Raw genomic sequence first — 20,945 nt, forward strand, 5'->3', positions numbered from 1 at the left:
GCACGTCATTCAGGTTAATTGGTGGGGTTTTAAAGGTCACCAACCAGAATACTAAAGACTTGACTAAAGAGAGGAACCAGTACACTGATCTGTAGGAATTATGCTGTAAGCAGTCAAATCAAGATGTTAGGACTATTTTTCTAGAATACAACGGTCAGGACATAATCCTAAGGATCTGAAGGCATACACCTGAACGTTCAGTTACATTTTATCCAGTTAGCCAGTTTTGATTTTTTATGAGCATCTCTGTACAGGATTTAGAGACCTGATGAGCTATGTTTTTCTATCCAATAGCATCAGGATAAGCAGGACATTTTATTTACCTTTTAGTATTGTCTTGCAGCCTTTCTCTCAGCTGTAGGAATAACTGGAATCTTCTATCAGTTGCAGCCAGACTGGTATGGATTAGCAGGGCAACAGCTCAGACATTTCTTCTCTGTTGAGGACTACATTTAGTTGTAGTTAAGAGATTTAAACAAAGCATTTGAAGGATTTAAAAGTTAATTTCCATTCCATCTGCACAATTCCAAAGTGGCAAGTAATGCTTATATACAATAAACAGAAGTACACTATCCTTTTGTAAGTTTTTGTTAGAATTTATAGTATAAGAAGTGTTTATACTCCAGAATCACTCATCTTCAAAACACTTCCTGACCCACATAATTAAAAGTGAGTTGTATATTTACATAAAAATCACAAGGCAGTTCAAGTATTTGTAGAAAATCCATCTGAAAACCCAACAGAACTTGAGACAAGTAACTTACCACTTCTAGGCAGGACTTGGAAGCTTTTGATGTTTTTAATTGCAAATTAAAAGTGTTCTTTATGCTAAGATAGTTCAGACCAAAAAAAACAACCAACCTCACAGAAGATATAAAAATTGTCAGGCTTAAATACTTTCTAGTAGATGAGATAAAGACAAAAACCTTGTTTCTGTATAGGTATTTTTTTTTTACTATACATTTAAGTAAAGGTTAAATCATCAAAATTGATTTACATTTTTGTGAAAGACATTTATTGAATACAAAAAACCCCCATTACATTCAGCCTTATTATAAATGATTACACACAAAAGAAATTCAAAAAGTGTGTGAAGATTAATAGTCTAACTGGCTGAACATTCTCAGAATTTAGATCATTTATGAACCCTTATTTCTCAACTGTACAATAATAAAATTCAAAAAAAATACACTTTGTCTTTCCAGCAATACTAGTCAGAGGGATTCTGTGCTCATGGCATTAATGCAGCCCACACTTTGGCAACTATTAATTTCATGATTTTACGTGTAGGACTTCTCACATTAGCAACAAGATGTATGGAGAACAGAAACCTAAACAACAAAAAATTATGCAAAGAGTTCACTTTGATCTGAAAATCTATGGAACAAAGTTCAAGACTGTAGGCTTAAAAGTACCATTGTCCATGTTGAGGCACCAAGGCTCAGGTTCAGAAGAGCTTTCCCCATACAGAAGAGAGATTAACCACACGTCAGCACTGGCCAATTCAGAAGCCCCACCGTGGACTTCCAGAGCTATCGAGCCTCCCAGCTGTACATCTTGGATGCCCACTTCTGAGATGCTAAGCCATCAATTCAAAGATTTTTTGCAGAGTGAACTCTAGAAATGCCTCTATAACCTTTCAAGGGATTTTATTTACTATGTCAAGCCATCGAAACAAATGTACCTGTAGTCTTTTGTACAAAGTTAAACGCTGAAAAACTGAAGTATAAAACTACAGTTTAGTTTCTGTACAAGGGATAAGATGGGACAAACATCGTAAAAGCTCAATTCATTTGTATTTTCATGAAACTTCCGCATACCGATATTCATCACAGCCTCACTGCTGAACACTGACATTTCATGTCATAAATCCTAAAATAACAAGATTAAAAAACTGATTTTCACAAAAGAAATCTGAAATAACTTTATATACACAACAGAAAGCCTTTTAAAAGTACAAAAATAACATCTATATGCCAATTAGTTGTCATGCTTTGCCAGTTCTCTCAGTGCCTACACATGCAAGACGGTAATCTAGATTTAGAATAATTCTGCATCTGTAGAATGTATCAGAATATAAAAGACATTTATGTGTGACTAACTTTTGTTATTTTCAGAATGGATATGTGTTCCAAATACCTTTATAACCAACACTGCAATATTCCAGTCTCTGCATGTATATGTGCAGATAAGCAGCTTTCATCTTACTTGATTTTAAAATTTCCTGCAAGCTAGTAATCCACACTAAAAAGCTACGATGATTCTAATGAATCTAGTTATACAAAGCAATTCAAAATGTACAAAAACCTATAAAAAAAGGGAACATTTATTGCCATGCACGAAACTTAAAGTATGTTCAACTAAAAAAATGCATCAAATGCAGTTTTGTTTTGTTTTTTTTTTAAAAAAAAAAAAAGACACACAAAGCAATTTACAACAACACTCTTAACAATAGATCAGCAGAATCAGCTCTGACTAAATACCACAAGGGTAAGACACGTTTCTTTTGCTGGTGCCTATCAGATCTTCAAATCCATGGGAACATAAAACCAGGAATCTTCATTTCCCACAGTCAAACCAGATCATGAAATCAACTGAAATGAGAAGTGTATTAGTTTTCTCCTTGCTCTCAATCCAATTACATACAGCCTCTCCTTTTACATCAGACTATATCAAGAAAATACGCTCTACTTTTGCTATCACAAAAAACCAAGAACATCCCTACAGTAGATAAATTGCTCTCTTACACCTCTGCTGACAGTGACACATGTATGCAAAGCACACAGACATAGCTATTTCTAGATAGCCATATATCAACATCTGCAAATGAAGCCACAAGAGAAACAAAAGTTAATAAATTAACTCCACTAAGTGAACCTCACTTCTCTAGTTCCATCTTTAGTTTTGGGGAAGCAAAAGTAAGTGACCTTGAAAATTTTCTTACAAATTACCAACCACAGACTGGACAATAAACCCTTTGTCCCAAGTGCATTGTATCAGGCCTAAACTTCAGTGCAGCAAACTTAAAGGCACTATAAAAGCATTATAACTGTGTTACCAGGAGTACATACAGAGAAAAGCTATCTATCTTTTGCCTTCTCTCTTTGCCAGAGCTTGTAGGTCTGCAGAACTTACACGACTTCATGCATCGTTACCTACAAATGTATGTGGTCAGTGCATGAATTATAGGGCACCTTGCAGCCAAGACTGTAATTTAAAGCAAATGCATAGCTTTCAGAGAGTAAAAGTTATCAAAAATTATGATAGCTTTAATTTTAGTTCTGCTTACCAAAGAAATCATAGTAGCAGTAGCATGCTAAGAAAATAGAGCCTGAAGTGGTTATTTTTGGAAGAGGGATACAGAGGAGAAAAAAAAAATGGAGCCAGAGTTCAGGTTTATCACAGCACTAAACTTCCAATGCTTTACAGGAGGCTATTAAAACTACTGAAACAGGATGCAATGCCACTTTCTAATAGATAAGAAAATAGAGTCTGAAGTGGTTATTTTTGGAAAAGGGATATAGAGGAGAAAAAAAAATAATGGAGCCAGAGTTCGGGTTTATCAGAGCACTAAACTTCCATTGCTTTACAGGAGGCTATTAAAACTAGTGAAACAGGATGCAATGCCACTTTCTAATAGACTGAAAAAAAACCCCAAAATAAAAAACACCCAACCCAAGATCTTTTCTAAATGATAAAGTCTTTACCTCTTTGACTGTTTTTTTAATGAAGTCTTTCCTGTCAGATAAATCATAACTAGGATATTTTTCATATACCTAAAAAAAAAGTGAAAAAAGAAAAAACAAGCCTCAAATTACTTTCATGCAATGTACTGTATGAGTAGGAAAAGTTTAAATGAAATTAAGGAAAAATTGGTGTGGTACTTCTAGTATTACAACTGTCAAATGCTCTCTTTTAATTATGGAAAATGACAAGCTTATTTTCCTGTTCTTATTTTGACCACATATTTAAATACATGCATTTTTTTATATCTGGTCATTGACTAAATTTTTCACATCAACAAGCTGGAAGTGACAAGTTTTTTTTCCTGTTCTTATTTTGACCACATAGATATTTAAATACATGGATTTTTTTTATATTTGGTCACTGACTAAATTTTTCACATCAACAAGCTGGAATGCCTAACTTGCCATGTCAGGCAAACAGGAGTTCTCCAGAATTTGTCTTACATCCACTTTAAGTAGTCAGATACCCCTGCATTAGTGTAGGAAGCTAAACAAATATCAAATCCCAAGGGGTTTTTTTTTTGGTAACAAGTAAAATTGTGATCCTTTCAAGTGCTTAATAGAAGAGTCAACATATTTGAGTGCTATTCTACAACTACGCTTTGGCTAACTAGGTGGGAGAGGACCAAACAAACAATAACAGATGCCAACACTGACAACCAATGCAGAATATTTTATTTCAGTATACCAAGTTTCAGACTCTTAGAGTGAATATAAACACAACAAAGACCTTGTACAGGATATAAACACACAGTTTTCTCTTAAGAATAGCTTCTGGTTTAACTTCCTCAACACAACTTCTTGGGAGTACCAGGGAAACAAGCAAATGAGTTAACTGACTGTAGGAAGCATCAAGGTAACAGCATTGTGTGTGTTTTTGTCACTTTCCCCCAACTTTCCCTTTTCCAGCCACATGGTCCCTTCCTGGCATCTGTCCTGATAATTAATGGATTCCTTGCTAAACTGATTCAACTCACTTATTCATTTTTTGCTGATAGATGAGAGTTGAATGAATTCATAAGGATAACATATGAAGAATGAGAACAAGGTGAGCAGGAGGACATACAGAGAGCAATGACACAGCCCTCTCCTTTTGAGAACAGGAAGCTGCTGCTCTGCCTCAGCATCTCAAATATTTTCACTTTCATACATGACAGTTATTTTGGAGGTAATACTGCTACTTTCCATGTAGCTAATTTTTCTCTTGAGAGTTCCCTTCTACTGTTGGCTATCAGTGCTGTGTATCTTAAGATTAAAGCTCTCCTTGTTATAGCTGTTAGCAAGGAAATAAATCAATGCAGAACTTCTTTTGTTTCTGAACCTTTGTGCAGAGTGCAAGCTTCCATTTCTGAAATGATGACAAAAGCCTGTTCACCGACAACCCACTGCCTAAAAAACAGATTGCAAAATCGTATTTGCTTACCTCCTTGCAAATTTGTTTCATTGTGACCTCCTCCAAGTTTGCATTGGCCAACAAGTTCTTGACAGTTTCCTTAAGTTCTTCATCTGTGGGTGGTTTCTTCAGCTTTTTAATTAGAGGTTCATCATCTGAACTATCCTCAGACTCACTTTCTAAATATGAAGAATAATTTGAATTGTAATAAAGATTTTCAATTTGTCTGCTTCCACCACCAAAACCTTCCCCAAACTTCTGATGCATAAGCTGTCCCTTAAAATAGTCATCTTGCCACACCATCCATTTAAAACCAAAGCTAATGCTATCAAGTACTTCATTTATTTATGAATCCATATCGTTGTTGATGAACTATGAGTTTACTAATCAATATGTACTTTAGAAAGTATGGGGTGGATTAATTCAAACTAAAAAAAGTTTTATTACAGGAAATCTAAACTGAGGTAATATGCCCCTAAAAAACTACTTATTTGCTTTAAAAAGAAGTTTTTATATTTCCCCCTGGCAATGTTGCTTACTAGGATGGTGTAGGTTTGCAGTGCTGCGTTACTGAACATGCTACCAGAAACACCATGACCACAAGGAAGATAACCAACGAGGCACAGGACACTCCCACAATCTTTTCCAGCAGCAAAAAAAATTTAGACTGAATGACTCGAACATCCACTCAGTTCCTCTACTGCCAACAATACAGAATTCAGAGCCAAACAATCTAGATAATGAGCTTACAGAAAGACCTACTTAACATTTTGATTTTTGTGCTGTGAACATACTTTCAATACAGAGAAATGGAGTAGGAGTAAAGACATTATGGATCTATTAAATAACATATATGCAAATCACATATGTGTAATTACATACATATATATATAAATATATATATATCCACATATGTATAATGACATACATATATATCTATATAGTTTGTTGATGATAAAATAAAGCACACACACACAGAGTCAGCCACATTAGTACTGCCAGAAGCCATTCTGAAAATTCACTGAATTCAGCACAAGCCAGTTTAGTTTGCTGAGAAGTAAGGTTATGAATGAAGCATTAAATGGCATTAAATAAAGTATGTTTACAGTGTGGATATATTCTGCATTAATAACTCATACCACAATTGTGATAGAGACATGACTGTAATCTCATAAGAGTGCCAGAGATTTTTAAGGTGGGAAAGGACCTCCGGAGATATCTGGTTTAAGCTATTACTTGGAACAGGGCTGACATAGAACTGGTTGCTGGGGACCCTGCCAGGGTGAGCTCTGAACATTACTTGGAACAGGGCCTACATAGAACTTGTTGCTGGGGTCCCTGCCAGGGTGAGCTCTGAACATCCCCAACAACAGGGATTCCACAACTGCTCCAGCACCCATTTCTGTGTGACCACCTGCATGGTGAAGCTTTTCTTTCCCTAACACGTAATTCCAGTCTCCCTGGGGGCAGCATTTCTACCACCCGCGTGGTGAAGCTTTTCTTGCCCTAACGCCTAATTCCAGTCTCCCTGGGGGCAGCATTTCTCTGTTGTCTCCTCTCAATGTGCACCCCCAAGCAGAGCCTGCCTCTGCCTTCCCCGTACTCTCCCATCTGGTAGCTGCAGACTGCAGCACCATCCCCCTTGAGCTCCCCCTTCTTAAGGCTGAGCAAACCCAGCTCTCCCTGCCTCCCCTCCTACCTCTTGGGCTCCAGCCCCCTGACCATCTTGGTGACTGACCCTCCACAGGACTCACTCCATCTTGCACCAGGGAGCCCAAAGCTGGACACAGCACTCTTGACACTCAGCAGGCTCACAAGTGCTAAGGAGCAGGTAATAATCACTTCCCTCAACCTGCTGGCTACACACTTGCTGGAACAGTCCAGGGTGCTGTCAGTGCTCCTTTTCACAAGGATATTGTGCTGAATTGGGTTCAACTTGTTGTCTGTGAGGACCAACTGCCCCTATCCAGGTCCCTTTCTGCAAAGCTGCTTAGAAAGAAACCACCCTGTCCCCATTCGTGCTCCTGCAATCTTTATACATACAGAGTGAGTTCCTTAACACCTGTGTACCTTTTACACATATTGTCAGATACGAGAAAACCACCAGGAACAGGATGCAAGTAGAAACCCTATCTATGGTAACAAAAACCACACCAAGCCACTGCTCAGAAGACCTACACAGTGGGATATATATACACACTACTGGGTCAATGAGAAGATTCACATGAAGTCACTATATAGAGACAACGTTCTTTCAGCAGAAGGGAAAACTAGGTTGGTATTTTCAGTTTCTATGCAAATATACAATACAAATATACAGTCCATTATGTAAAAAACGTGACATGAAGTATACCCAAACCATGAACTTTTTTTTTTTTTAATTACTGTTGCAAGGAAAGAATCACCAAGTAGCAAGCCAACAATTCACCAAATTGTATTTTCTTTTACAAGTAGGTGCTTAAGCTTGCTTTCTAATAAGCATTCCAGTTAAGCTACAAGACAACATATGATGAAAGATTTTAAACTTTTACCTTTTCTAGAACTGTTCTGATTTTTTTTAGTAGTGCTGCTGTCTGCCTTCTTGACATTCGCACCTTTCACAGCTCTCTTTGTTTTGGAAGCCGTCCTTTTAGATTTTTCTCTTTTAGATGCTCTTCTAGGGGGCTATAAAGAAGAAAATCAGAAGATTAAAATGATGGTTTCTACCCAAACAATCCATACCCCCTTTCCACAATGGAAATTATCCTTTCTGTCAATACAAACTAAATCAGCAAATTTAATTACCCTATTTTACTAGCAATTTCTACCCCTATACCATAGGAGGAATATGCCCGCAATAAGTATTCCTACATTCTTTTAAATTTCACATTGAGCTTAAGAGTCCATGTAGAAGAACAAACAGTTAGAACTTTTTGATGATACTAGTAGTTTGCTGTGCTTAAACTTCCCATTCATACTTAATATAATTAGCTTATAAAATCACTTTAAAGATGTTCCTTTAAAAAAGGACATGGTATGTTGTATTCAATTACTTCTAGATGCTCCAGCTCTCTAAGCCTACATGCAGCTAATTCTTTTTGCTAGCTGAGGAGAACTACATTAGCTAATCCATAATTTGGTCAATTATCGTGACCAGTAAACTCAAAAAATTGTTGCATTAAGTTAACACCAACAGAAGAAGTTGGGAACATAAATACATACAGTATACACATATCAGTGCATTGCATTTTTGGCACAAATTAGATGTGCTTAACACACGAAATCTTTACATAGCACTTGTGACAAAGCTGAAAACTCCTTACAGAAAAACACAGAACATTGACCAGAAATAAACCATATTTCAGAGAAAGAACATCACGAAACAAAATCACATTAACTAACAGTAGTTACTAAGTTCATAATTCTAATTTATATTTAAAATGGCAGTGTAGTCAACTAAGCAAACTATGACATCTGAACAATCGAGATTAGTTCATATAACTTTACTGCTTCTCCCATTAGTACCTTGTGCAATTCATGAAATTAGTAATTAATAAACCAGATAATATTTATTTATATTGGCTTGCACTCACTCTGAAGCGCTAGATGAAGGATAAAGACTTTCACTGTTGAAACCCAGAAAATACACTCAGGATCTCTCCATTTCTAAATAAACAGTTGGAATTTCTAACATTTCAGCTTTCAAGTTTCTGCTAAAGCACCATCACCAGATATGGTTAGAAACCATAGCTTCTAACCCAGCACTCACATCTAAGTTTTTTATAAAATTATGCTCCCCCAGCACACAAAAATATTTCAGAGATCCTTTGCTTCCAGGCAACGGCAAGAAATCTTGTTTGTTTGTATTGTTTAAAGAAAGAGTGGCAACTGAGACACATAACTCTTAAGACAACCTATTCTGGCCACTCCATGCCTAAGATTCCAATAGAGCAGGGGCAGCAAAGCAGATGTGCTGCCTGCATCCTTCCATTTGTAGTATGTTAGAGGGTGTCATAAACCTAACTTCCCCCCCCATCTTAAAGCTGTACAAACACAAAAATTTTCCATTTTACTATTTCCTCTATACAATCTAATTGACATACTAGTGATTTTGTAATAATTAAGCTTTTATTCTATGCAAGTCAGCTTCAGTTTCCAAAGACTTCAGTCTACTCAGCTATTGTGCCTGGCAGACATATCTAACTCCTACCTTCTGAAAGGATGCAAAGAAGAGCCAGTTAGATCAATGGGGTTTACTGGGAGGCTTTTTTTGTTTGTTTGTGTGTTGGTTTTTTTTCTTTAAATAACATAGTTCTTGAAATTTTTTTCTAAAAGACAACTCCTGCCTCTGAAAGTGATATTCTTTTCCACACAGTAGGAAGACCATGTTGCTGAAGAGATGAACAAATAAAATTAACTTTCAGTATTTCAGCTCTCTTTCAATTTGCCATTTGTGGCGAAAGAAAAAAGGCAAGCTAAGAACTAAGTTCATTTCACAAAGGCATGGGGAACTTCCTTAATCTATCTTTATAAATTAAAACTAACACCTATCAAAATGACAGTGACAAAACCTGCTAGTTACGTAAATTGTCCTTTCAACAAAAGATTTCTGTTGCTATTTTCTATAGTTCAGACTATTTACTTAACAGCCACACTTACACTGCAATGTATAGAACGTAAATAATAGTGTTACATTACAGCCAAAGGTTCCATAGCTTGCACAGAGGATTTCCTTGGACACCAGCAATAGACTTAAGTGCTGTTTGTTGCAGAGCTCTGATTAAGGTTAAAAAGACAGCGCCATCTAAATCAAAATGTAGGATAAGATGGAGCATGTAGCCCCTTTTTATTTTTTTTCCAGGCTTCAGGCATATTGACAAATCAATTTACACTTCATACACAAATGAGCTGTACACTTGTACAAGCCCTCCATGTTCTGTTACCAAGTACAGGGCTGAAAGGGAATGCACAGGGAAAGGTATTTTGCATTTAAATGCAAAGGTAATCTCATTTCTCTCCTACTATGCAAGGCTAAAAGAAGTTTCAGAAAACACAGCGAGATGAGAACACTTTGGAGATTGCAGGGATCTTTATAAGGCTGCTTACTACTTTGCTCATTTTATCTCTGCAATCCAAGACAGAGAACCCTACAAGACAGATTATGACATAAAATCAGGAGAAATATGGAACCAAGGTCCAAAACCAATGCAGCTAGGTAGGTCAGGGACCTCTACTGAATTCAGAGTTAAGTCCTAGGTAACCAATCAAACCTACATAGAAAACAGAAAAAGATAAATAGATAGACATTGGGAATTTTTATGAAATTACATCAATGAAGTCATCACAAGATGATACAAGAAACATAATCAATTATGCTAGAAATCCTGGCTGCCCCAAAATGACATGGAGTTTTTTTAAGGCGCATATATACATCCAAAAATCAGAACCTCCACCTTGTACCCTATTGAGTCTCTAATACACCAAGAAATTGTGAAAATCTCTTACAAATTGCAGATGTATTCCCTTTTTTTTCAAGCCATTTATTTATTTAAACATAACTTACCCCCCAGCTCTGCATGTTAGAAGAATTACCAATCAATAACAACCACATAATGATAAATTGCAGACAAATGTTTTTAGCTCTATGTTGAAAAAACAAAAACAAAAAACAAAAAAAACCGCCATCCCAAAAACCCTCATTACCTCATCTTCACTTTCTTTTTCTTCTGAAGAGTCATCTTTTTCCTTCTTTTCATCTTCTTCGCTACTGGATTCATCTGACAAGATCTCTGGGCACTTGGTGCGTTTTGCTTTCCTTGTTGTTCCAGTGCTACTGCGCTCTTTTTTGCCACCTTTGCTTGGTGTTTTTTTGGACTTTGGCAGCGGCTGAGAGACAGAGAGGTGTGTTATCCAAGCAGGTACACAAAAGTGAATTTTAAAAATATGAATCCCTTCAAATCACATGAAAGAACAATAAACAAATATAGAGGTCTCTAAGTCTTGAAACAAAAAACAGGACTGTTTTATGTACTACACTTAAGCCACGACACTGCAGTAAGCAGAAATTCATTATACAGATGGACCTGAGTAAAATGAAATTTCAGTTCTAAGCTAAGCAGCCCTTCCACCCCCTAATCAAACAAATCTTCAAAGGTTGGGGGTTAGAAATAACCATTTGCCTACCTATGGCCCCCAACCCATAAAAGCAAGGTTTTCCTTCTGATAACAAGTTAGCTAACAACTCTTCTGAAGACTTAAAGGCAGGAATTCTGTCATGTCTTATGCAGAGCTGCATTTTGTTATCACTCAGTACCGGTGTCCCTACAGCAGCACGCAGACCCCTTGTTCACATCACTTAACAGTGTTTGCTGGGAACAACTTTAATTTCCTGAGCAACAAGTCTAACTATTTATGGATTGCTTTTAGATTAAAAACTGAAAGTCCAAGAAGATTAATAACAGAGTATAGCAGTCGTGGCAGCTGAATCTAGTGCACTAGATACTAATATAGAATATATATACTATATACGTGTGTGTATATATATACACACAGTAATATACAAATTATATATATAATATATATTAATTAAAGCAAGTTTTCCTAGGCTTGCAACAAATTCCATCCAAATTGTGCCACAACCAAATATGAACATGTAACTTGTCAACATGTAGCATTCTCAAGTAACACCTGACAGCTGCTTTTCCTGTCCTTTGATGTTTTATTTCCTTGCTCTAACGCCTTTTTTTTTTTTCTTTTTCTTTCCTGTTCACATATTATGTCTATTCCCCTTCATTCACCCACAAAGCAGAAGCTACTTACAGTATTTAGGTACTGATATCTCTAATTAGCTTCATGTGTTGACCACATACACTTTCTGTGCGCTAACAGCGTATAACGGCTGCACTTAGATGTAAGCACATAGTTTCTAAGTCCTCACCCCATTACGGATGCCTGCAGCAGCAGAGCTGCTCTCAAGAAGCCATTGCTACTTCAGTAAGTTAGAACAGTAATTTTATCACCACTGGTAACAAGCAAATAATAAGGAATATATCAGAACAGAGCTACAAAAGCAAGTATAACCTTGCATCTCACCTTGCCTGAAGACTTTGGGTGCATTAAGAAGTTTAAGATTCTGGTTACCAGCTCACTATTAACTCCTGATCTTTCCAAGTCAAGAACTTCACAGATACTTTTCAACATTGCATTTCTAAATCTGGAGAGAAAAAAAAAAAAATAAGAAAAGATTAGTATCCTAAACAATTGGTCAATATTTGACTGCTAGAAGCTGCTATCTGGTTTGTGTCTGCAATCTGACAATAGACATGAATACATACACTTACTCATATTTCTAGTCTTAGCTAAAGTTAAGCAAAGAACCACCACCATATTACATAAAGCTAAATAAAATAAAATTCCCAAATACCTATACGTGTAAAGTAGGATACAGGAAAAAGTTATAAAATCTTAGTAAAAAAAAGTCTTCCCCAGAAGCTCTCCTAATCTACCACACTGGGAAAAAAAAATTTAAAAAAAAACAAAACACCAAAAATCAATCTTGGAAAATAAAGCCAGTGGGTACAAGACTTGAACTCTAGACTGGGGTTGTCCCTTTATTTTCTCTGGTTCCTCACCCCTTTACAGAAGTACCTCTGATGAAGACAGAAGGTTAAGTGAAACTGACATCCACCGCTTTACTCCAAAAGGACCTTGAACCAATTGTCCCACTTTATCACTTGTCCCATCAGTATTGAAAAAAGTGTAAAGAAAGAGTCAAGTCTTGTGAGGGTATGACATCAGAATGCAAGCTTAATTAGATTAAAAAAAAAAACCACAAGAAAACCCCTACTTAATTTACCTGTTACCTCCCTTCAACTGTTCACGCTTTCCTCTTCACTCATTTTGTATAATGGTGCCTGAACAGTAGATTTCATCGTTTGACCATTTTTCACAAGTTTAATAGCTATTTCTGGTAATCAAAGTCAAAGGAAACTTACTTTTCATTGTTTATTTAAAAACGCAGTGCATGCAACTATTTCATGCTGGCCTACTATTTCTCTAAAGTAGCGTTTAATTTCAGACTGTCCCTTTAAACTCACAGACTTCGAAGGGTGCCAAACAACTTTGTTCTCCCATGTTTTAGGGCATGGAAACCAGAATTCTTAATTGGTTTGGTGCATCTCCCTGCCTCAAATTACAGTTTGTCCAGTATCCTTCCAATGATGAAGCCAAGTCTTTCAATAATTTTTCTAAACAAGGTTATAAAAAAAATAATTTGTACAATCCTAACAATGAGGAGAGCCTTCCTGTTTAGCTTTTGGGAATACACTGAATACTTGTAAGGTATTCCTGCAGAACCACAGAATCAAGTGTCAATCTATTATGTTTTAAAAGACAATAATAGTATACAGTTAACTTCATTCATTAGCAGAGTTAAAAACCGCACAGCATTGAAGTTTCTGTTTCAGACTTTGAAGACCTTGTATACTGAATTCAGGACTTTGTGGGTCTATTGCTGCTTTAACTAAAATTCACTATGACTTGTGTTACACATGGCATTTGTCCTCGCATTTTAACTTTGGTTAGAACTGATACATACAAAGAATAAATATTGCCTGCCAGGTTTTCTTATTTTTAGTGCTTTGAAGATACATCGGCAGGTAACAGCAAACATAATGCACTGAGTATTAAAATGCAGTTCGAGTGTGGAATAAACAAGTGCATACAAATTTTGAGTCAGTAGCTTCCATAGCAAGCAGTTTTGACTTAAAATCTTAAAACAAACGAAGAACTCTTAATCCACACAGCAACCTCAACCCTCATTCTTTTTAGTTTATAATCTGAACATTAAGATCCTCCCCCACCACCACCTTTGTTATCTTGTTCAATGCTGTTAAAACAGGATGACATGCATCGTGTGTACATGTGTGTACAGTGCACGCAGAAATCAATCACATACCCAGAATAAATTAATAATCTGATCAGCAGCATTTCATACATAGCTAAGAACAGCAGCAGAATTTACCACAGTACTACAAGCACACAAGGCCAAGTACCTTTATATGAGTGACAACGCAACCAGTTTTCAGAATGTTTGCAGATGACTGAAGGGTAACAAAACTTAACTAACAGTTCTTTCATATGGAAAACATGAAAAAAAAATTTGCAAAAAAATACTTCATTTTGTGGTCTTTTGCACATAAGGGGAAGCATTATCCAATTAAACAAGTGGGAAAAGGTCAAAACTCCCATCCCAAGACAAGAGTTTGTCTTGTTAATTCAGAGGTATTTGACAAACCCTCCTCCTAGAAAACTGCCTATATGAGGAAGGAAGATTTGCAAATTCCACATTCTGGACACCTTCTCACTATTAACGAACTGACATTAAAAAAAAAAGAAAAAGGGATTTAGAATCAACTGTGTAGAAGTTACTAGTTTTTTCATTTGCTACAACTAGCAACACAAATATGCAAGGGCATTTTCAAACCCTTTCAGTCCAGCCAAAACCAAGCTGCAGCAGCTTCTCCCGAGTAGAGAAGCAGCTTATGTAGACAGAAAAAAATAAAAAGAAGACATAATAATAAAAAAGGTTTTTTAGGTTAGTTGCTAAAGCAGTTCTACTAAAAAGACTGTATATATACAATAAGAAAACATGGCTTTGATTCTGAAGGAGCAAGGTTTTGGGGCATAGAAAGATACGTTTGCTCCATGAATAGAGCACAACATACAACACTATCCTTGCCCTGGAGAAATAATGTTTTCCTCTCACTCAGCAGAAGAATCTGCTAGTCAGCAAGTGATAGTTACAACTTGGTCTCTAAGAATTGTGGATGAAAAGTTCAAAATTTAATTCCTCTTAATAGATTTCAAGTTGTCTTAGGAGATCAGTTTGTGTGATTAAAACGAGCTCAGAAACAGATCATAGAGCTCTAGGAAACAGCTACTCTGCTTAAAGTTTAAATTTGATCTGAAGTGAAATTTTGACAATAAAGAGGTGCGGATAGCGTTAAGTCAAGCTATGTTAAGTAACAATAAAGATAATTACTTTTTTAACATTTCTTCCTTCTTTTTGTATTGGTCACTTCCTTTTTCAAATGGGAACCCACTGAACTGACCCACATTCTTCTTGAGGGAAGCAACCTAGAACAGAGCACAGAGATTAATTTCCAAGGCAAGGAGTTTAAAAGATTTCATACAATTACATTGGCTAACATTGGCAAAAATCACCTGCCATCTCAAGCTTGTTTAGAATGTAATGTATGATTATTTACATGTTTGCACAACTATGATCATATAAAGCCTGTTGCATGCTTTGTACATGTAATTTGTTATAGAACAGTGAATTTTTTTTACTATATAAACCAAATCTGCTTTATCAGATTATTTGCTTTTCTAAAGTCTTACATAGCACCATGATTGTACTTTTGAATCTTCTCTTTAGCAAAGACAAATGACAAATTTTTGCATTTACATACCACCCAGTTTACAAGTCGTACCATTATGCCTGCAGTCTGAACAGGGTTGAAATTTCATTGTGACAGCCCTTGTAATTGGAAAATTGCCCCCATCAAGATCCTAAATGTATTTCAATTCTTTGTTTTCACTCCATTTCTTTTTACCAAAAAAAAGTTAAAAAAACATCCCCAAATCTTTTGTTCTCCTGAGATCTTTTTAACACTATCAAGAATAACTTGAACTCACTTTCAACAGTTCTACAAATTTTGTTCCTGGTGTTTCTCCATTAGTTTACAATTTTACCAAAGCTAAGCTCCTTTTCCAAAGAGAATTATCTTTGTCCAGCACCTAGAGAAAATTTGCAGATGGCATTGGTATGTTTTATTAAAAATGTTAATTACGATCCAAAGCACACACAGAACGTGCACACAAGACAACATCTCATCTTCACTATATTAAATAGCATTCTGAGCTCCCACCAGTTCTGATTAAATGTAATTTTAGATGAAACCATACTGATATATTTCCAAGCAAACAATTATATTCTCATGTCTTTGGACTCAAACCACTGCAGCAGTCCAGCCAGACTTTTAAACAAGTCTACATGCAAAAGACTAAATGTGGGAGGGCAGAGGAAAGGGGGGGTGGAATTGCAAGAGGAAAGGGGTGGTGTGGGAGGGAAGTGTAAGAGCTGTATTTTGATAGCTGTTGTGTCTAATTAGTATGATTCACGAGTGTTAAATATCAATTTACAATTATATAATTTGCAGAAAATTATGAAACTGCAAATAGTTGTGTGTCTATTAGTTGATTAGATTATTTATTATTGATTACTAAATCAATTATTAATAAGTGTCATTGAATTGTTGCATAGTGTGGTGCATAATCAATGAACAGTACAGTCTCTTAAATCAGTTATGTCTCCAATCTGCAACCTTAAGTGGGAAAGGTGGACTCTGAGGCAATGGTATCCCAGTACCTCCTCCGAAAGACAGTAGAAAAGTGTTACTGGTTTCACAAAGAGTAAATGCATGCAGTTTGACTACTTCCACAGTAAAGCCAGTTAAATGAGAAAGTTACATGGTTCTGTCATTGTATCTTTCTTATCAATTAAATTCTACTGCAGGACAATCCAAAAGTTTGCAAAATTCTGCACACACCAAGTAAGAAATTCTCTAATACAATTTATTGCCATACCAAATACATAACGTAAATCAAAGAATTAGGTTTTAGTAAATATATACTGTTATTTTTCTGAATATTTGATGCAACAGATCTTTATTTGCTATTTAAACATGCATTGCATTTGCTGCAGTGGTCTGGGATATTAGAGCTAGCATACATCTATACTAGTACTATTCAGTTCCTGGTTTCCTAAATACACAAAGAGGTAAAAATAAATTCCTATAAATATGGTAAATGTATTGAAATAGTAAAATGAAATCTGCCTTAACTTCTCTACATCTGTTTTACCTCTATTAGAAGGAAGATGGATCATATTTACTCTGAAATTTAAGGCATGATCACTGATACATAAAGGGCTCCAAGAAAGATTTGCTATTATATTTTCTTTAAATTTCATTCTTAAATCCAAAAGCGAGCATATCAGTTTTCAACTAATATTTTAATTGCCTTAGATAAACGTAACAAAAAACACTATAAAGACTTTACACATAATGTAGTTTTACTTTTTACTGCTTGTGCAAACTAAAGGAGAAAATTACTATGTAAGTAGCAATGTATTAAAACCTACTAGCAGGTTTCAAACATAAAAGAAATAGAAATACTAAGAAAAAGCAATGTTGAACAAAATAACCACATGTAGTATTTTGACTACATTCCACATCTGAGAAGCTTTTAGCACGTGAACCATAAATTATTTCAAACTCATTCTCATAAGGCAAACCACCCCTCCCCCTGTTAAAAAATAAATAAAAATATATTCTCTATTCAAGCAGACTTACAATTCAGTACACCTTTCCATAGGATTTCTATAGGGAGAATAGTTTACAGAAGTCAGAAAAAATATGGGCTTGCTTAACCAGTCTTGCAATATTAATTTTCTAAGTAGTTTGTAATAAATAATCCCTAAAAGTAGATCCACATATGCAACTGTAAAAAACTATACTACAAACATTTTCAGTATGCATGAGAACTAACAGATATACAAGATTGATTTTAAGTTCTTACAGTGCCTGGCCTGTTGTAGAGGAGTTTGTGCAGGTTCCTAAGTTCATCCGTCTTCTTTTTACTCAGAAAGAACTGTATCCTTTCAATTTCACAGAGTTTTTGTCCTTTTCCTGAAACAGTCAAAATATGCGATTCGTCACATTCCTATTTACCTATGTGTTTATAACTTCAATTATCTACTCTTTTTTTAAAAAGCGAAGAAGTTGTTTCAGAATAGCATTAGACATTACAACAGGTCAAACAGTAAGTAGACCTTTTCCTATCAATCAGGCATCCTGAAAGTCTCTTTATTTTCCTTACTTGATAGCACGCAGCCTAGGGTACAAGGACTTAGCATTTCTTTTTTATTCTAGGTTCTCCTGTCTTTGTTAGTGGGGACTAGGTACTGAAGATCCTTTTCCAGGTAAGTTTAAACATTATAAAACTTCTATGGTTTAAACTGATGCTACAGAGTAACAGAGAGGTTTCATATACTTATAATAGCCGTACCATTTTAAAATATATCATGACTCTGTTAATAGATCTCATCTACAACAAATTAATAATTTGATCTTTTAAGAGGTTTCATTATTGTTCCCACCGCTCACATTTCTTATGTGCAAGGACAAACTTACCTGGTGTAATTGTAAAAGGTTCCTTTTGCAACGAGGACACTTGCATGGTCAGTCGGTCTACCTTCTTTTTCTCCCTTTTTCCTTCAACGATGAGACTCTTCTCTGCAAAAGACACAGTATTTTTCATTACATGAAGAGATTTCACTGTAGTGACAGGCAATACGACACTAAATCTTTGCAATTGCAAACCAGAAATGGATATAACTGGGTACTACAACACTTTCAAACCTTTGACTAATAGGTCAATGGACTTCTACAGAGCTGTATATTGCAGTCTTTAGTTCTCAACCGTAGTCGTGCATACAGCTTAATCTTGAAGACAGGGCATTTCCTAAAGGGAACCTCACTCCACAATGAAGATTGCAACACTGTGCATTTTCAGAAATCCATCCTTCTCTCCCTTCACTGCCTTTCTGAGGTACAGAACTGACATGGTTTGCATAGTCTCCTTCTGGGATGCCCTAGCCCCTACATGCACAGCTCCACTTTAGCTCTCTGAAGGAGAATACTATCACCAGATGAGCAAAAGGAGAGTCCAGCATGTCTGCAGGCACCTTCTCTTCCCACTGCTGGACTGGAGGACCCACACGTATCAGCAGGAGAGGCAGAAGCACAAGCACAGTGGAACTGTACTACACCTCGCTGGGCTATGCAGAACAGCACTCTGCAGGGCACAATACAAGTGTCACAAATACTACAATACTACTATTCCCAGTAATTCTGGTACTGCTTAGTAATGAATATATTTAGATTGTTTTACGTATACATTGCACATCGCTAGTTTAATGATACCATGTCAGGAGAAAAACCCAAAGCTTCACTTAAACATTTCATACTAAAATACCTGTCCTCAAAATCACATATCAAACTATCCTTAGTGCTAAACAGACGGGGTTTCCTGGCTTTAACATCTGAAAGCAGCTTCAAAACGCATATGAACATCAAGACTAGATATGTATCTGCTGAAAACAGAGCAAAACATACTTATTCGCACACAAGAAACAGTGGTTTCTAAAAATCTAGTTCTAATTCCTCTACTGTTTTCCAAACAGCATAACCTCTTTTCTTTCTACTAAAGACAAATCTCAGCTCTTTTAAGAATCCAAGACCATCAGTGACTTGCTGTCATGGTTTAACCCCCAGCTGTCAACTAAGCATCACAAAGTCACACTCACTTCCTCCCCACCCCCAGTGGGGTGGGGGAGATAATCAGAAGAGTAAGAATGGGAAAACTTACGGGTTGAGGAAAAGACAGTTTAACAGGTAAAGCAAAAACCGCATACGCAAAGCAAAACAAGGTATTTGCTCACTACTTCCAATCAGCAGGCAGGTGCTGAGCCATCCCCAAGAGAGCAGGGCTTCATCACACATAAGTTACTTGGGAAGATAAATGCCATAACTCCGAATATCCCACCCTTCCTTCTTCTTCTCCCAGCTTCACATGTTGAGCATGATGTCATGTGGTACAGAATATCCCTTAGGTCAGCTGTCCCAACTGTGTCCCCTCCCAACTTCTTGTGCACTCCCAGCCTACTTGCTGGTAGGGAGGTTAGAAGAGCAGAAAAAGCCTTGACTGTGCAAGCACTGCTCAGCAATAACTAAAACATCCCTGTATTATCAACACTGTTTTAAGCAAAAGTCCAAAACATAGCCTCATACCAGCTACTGTGAAGAAAATTGCCTCTATCCCAGCCAAAATCAGCACACTTGGTTTTCACTGTGCCATACTGCAGCTGTTTACATGGATGTTTTCGTTTGCAATACAGGCTCCTAGTTAATTTCTATTGGGAAATCTCATTTTTGCACAGTACTTCATCACATCTCATATTCCTTAACCACCCTCTTCCATTGCACGCCACAACAAAAAACCTGCCTTGCTCGCTCATCTTATGATATCACCATTACTTTTATTAACAAAATTAATCAAATGGAATTTCTCCTCTCCTATATAATTAAATTTTGGTACCCAGTAAATTAATTCACAGTAGTTAAGCAAAGACATCTGTATTGTTTCCAAAGCTATTGCACAGATCTTTCAAATGTCTTTCTTTTGCAAACACAGATCTTTTCAGCATGTTACTGGAAAAAAAAAGGATTTCTTTTTGAATATACATTTTTATATAAATAATTTTAATAAAGGATACTACCTCTTATAATCACATAGATCCTTATACAACAACAAAAAAAACAACCCTAGTGTAGGAATTTAGGACGCTAGCACTTCTTTCAATCATTCCTGAGGAATATCAGCATCACTGTTTCTAGTGCTGCCTGTTATAGTCTACTGGGAAGCAATTTATGACCCATGAGATAAACGTACCATAGATTCTCCTAAACAATAATTGTACAATTAGCAAAGATCACAGGAGAGTGCATTCAGTAACCGTGGCATTTTAAAGGACAAATTATTCAGTGGAAAAACACATACCCTTTTCTTCCTCCTCCTCTTCTTCCTCTTCTTCATCTTCATCACTTTCCTCAGCTTTGTTTTCGGCTTCAGGTTGCTTCTCATCTGCTTTTTCAGATGACATTGTATCTTCCTTTGAGGAAGCAACAGAAGACATGGTGTAT

The 20,945-nt window shown here is 36.3% G+C and overlaps 1 protein-coding gene across 1 annotated transcript; it reads right to left on the bottom strand.

Annotated features, from left to right (window-relative positions):
• Positions 1 to 927: 927 nt before the first annotated feature.
• On the bottom strand, positions 928 to 20,940 carry LOC106887425 (protein DEK-like). Its single transcript, XM_014940936.1, has 10 exons — positions 20,803 to 20,940; positions 18,375 to 18,476; positions 17,761 to 17,870; positions 15,161 to 15,255; positions 12,211 to 12,331; positions 10,822 to 11,004; positions 7,671 to 7,803; positions 5,170 to 5,318; positions 3,708 to 3,776; positions 928 to 2,594 (listed from the first exon to the last, which is right to left on the bottom strand). Exons 1-10 carry the CDS (start codon positions 20,936 to 20,938, stop codon positions 2,583 to 2,585), a joined length of 1,110 nt encoding a protein of 369 aa, XP_014796422.1. The 5' UTR covers positions 20,939 to 20,940; the 3' UTR covers positions 928 to 2,582.
• Positions 20,941 to 20,945: the final 5 nt, after the last annotated feature.

This window comes from Calidris pugnax, unplaced genomic scaffold (assembly GCF_001431845.1).
Source record: "Calidris pugnax isolate Ruff unplaced genomic scaffold, ASM143184v1 scaffold8, whole genome shotgun sequence".
Taxonomy (NCBI): Eukaryota; Metazoa; Chordata; class Aves; order Charadriiformes; family Scolopacidae; genus Calidris; species Calidris pugnax.

Bases quoted from the DNA above. Each gene is read 5' to 3' on its own strand.
- LOC106887425 (XM_014940936.1), bottom strand. From the start codon at position 20,938: ATGTCTTCTGTTGCTTCCTCAAAGGAAGATACAATGTCATCTGAAAAA. The intron at 17,871-18,374 runs GTAAGTTTGTCC...TGACTGTTTCAG, and splicing joins ACCTTTTACAATTACACCAG to GAAAAGGACAAAAACTCTGT. The intron at 7,804-10,821 runs GTAATGAGGGTT...TCTTCTTTATAG, and splicing joins AAAAAGAAAGTGAAGATGAG to CCCCCTAGAAGAGCATCTAA.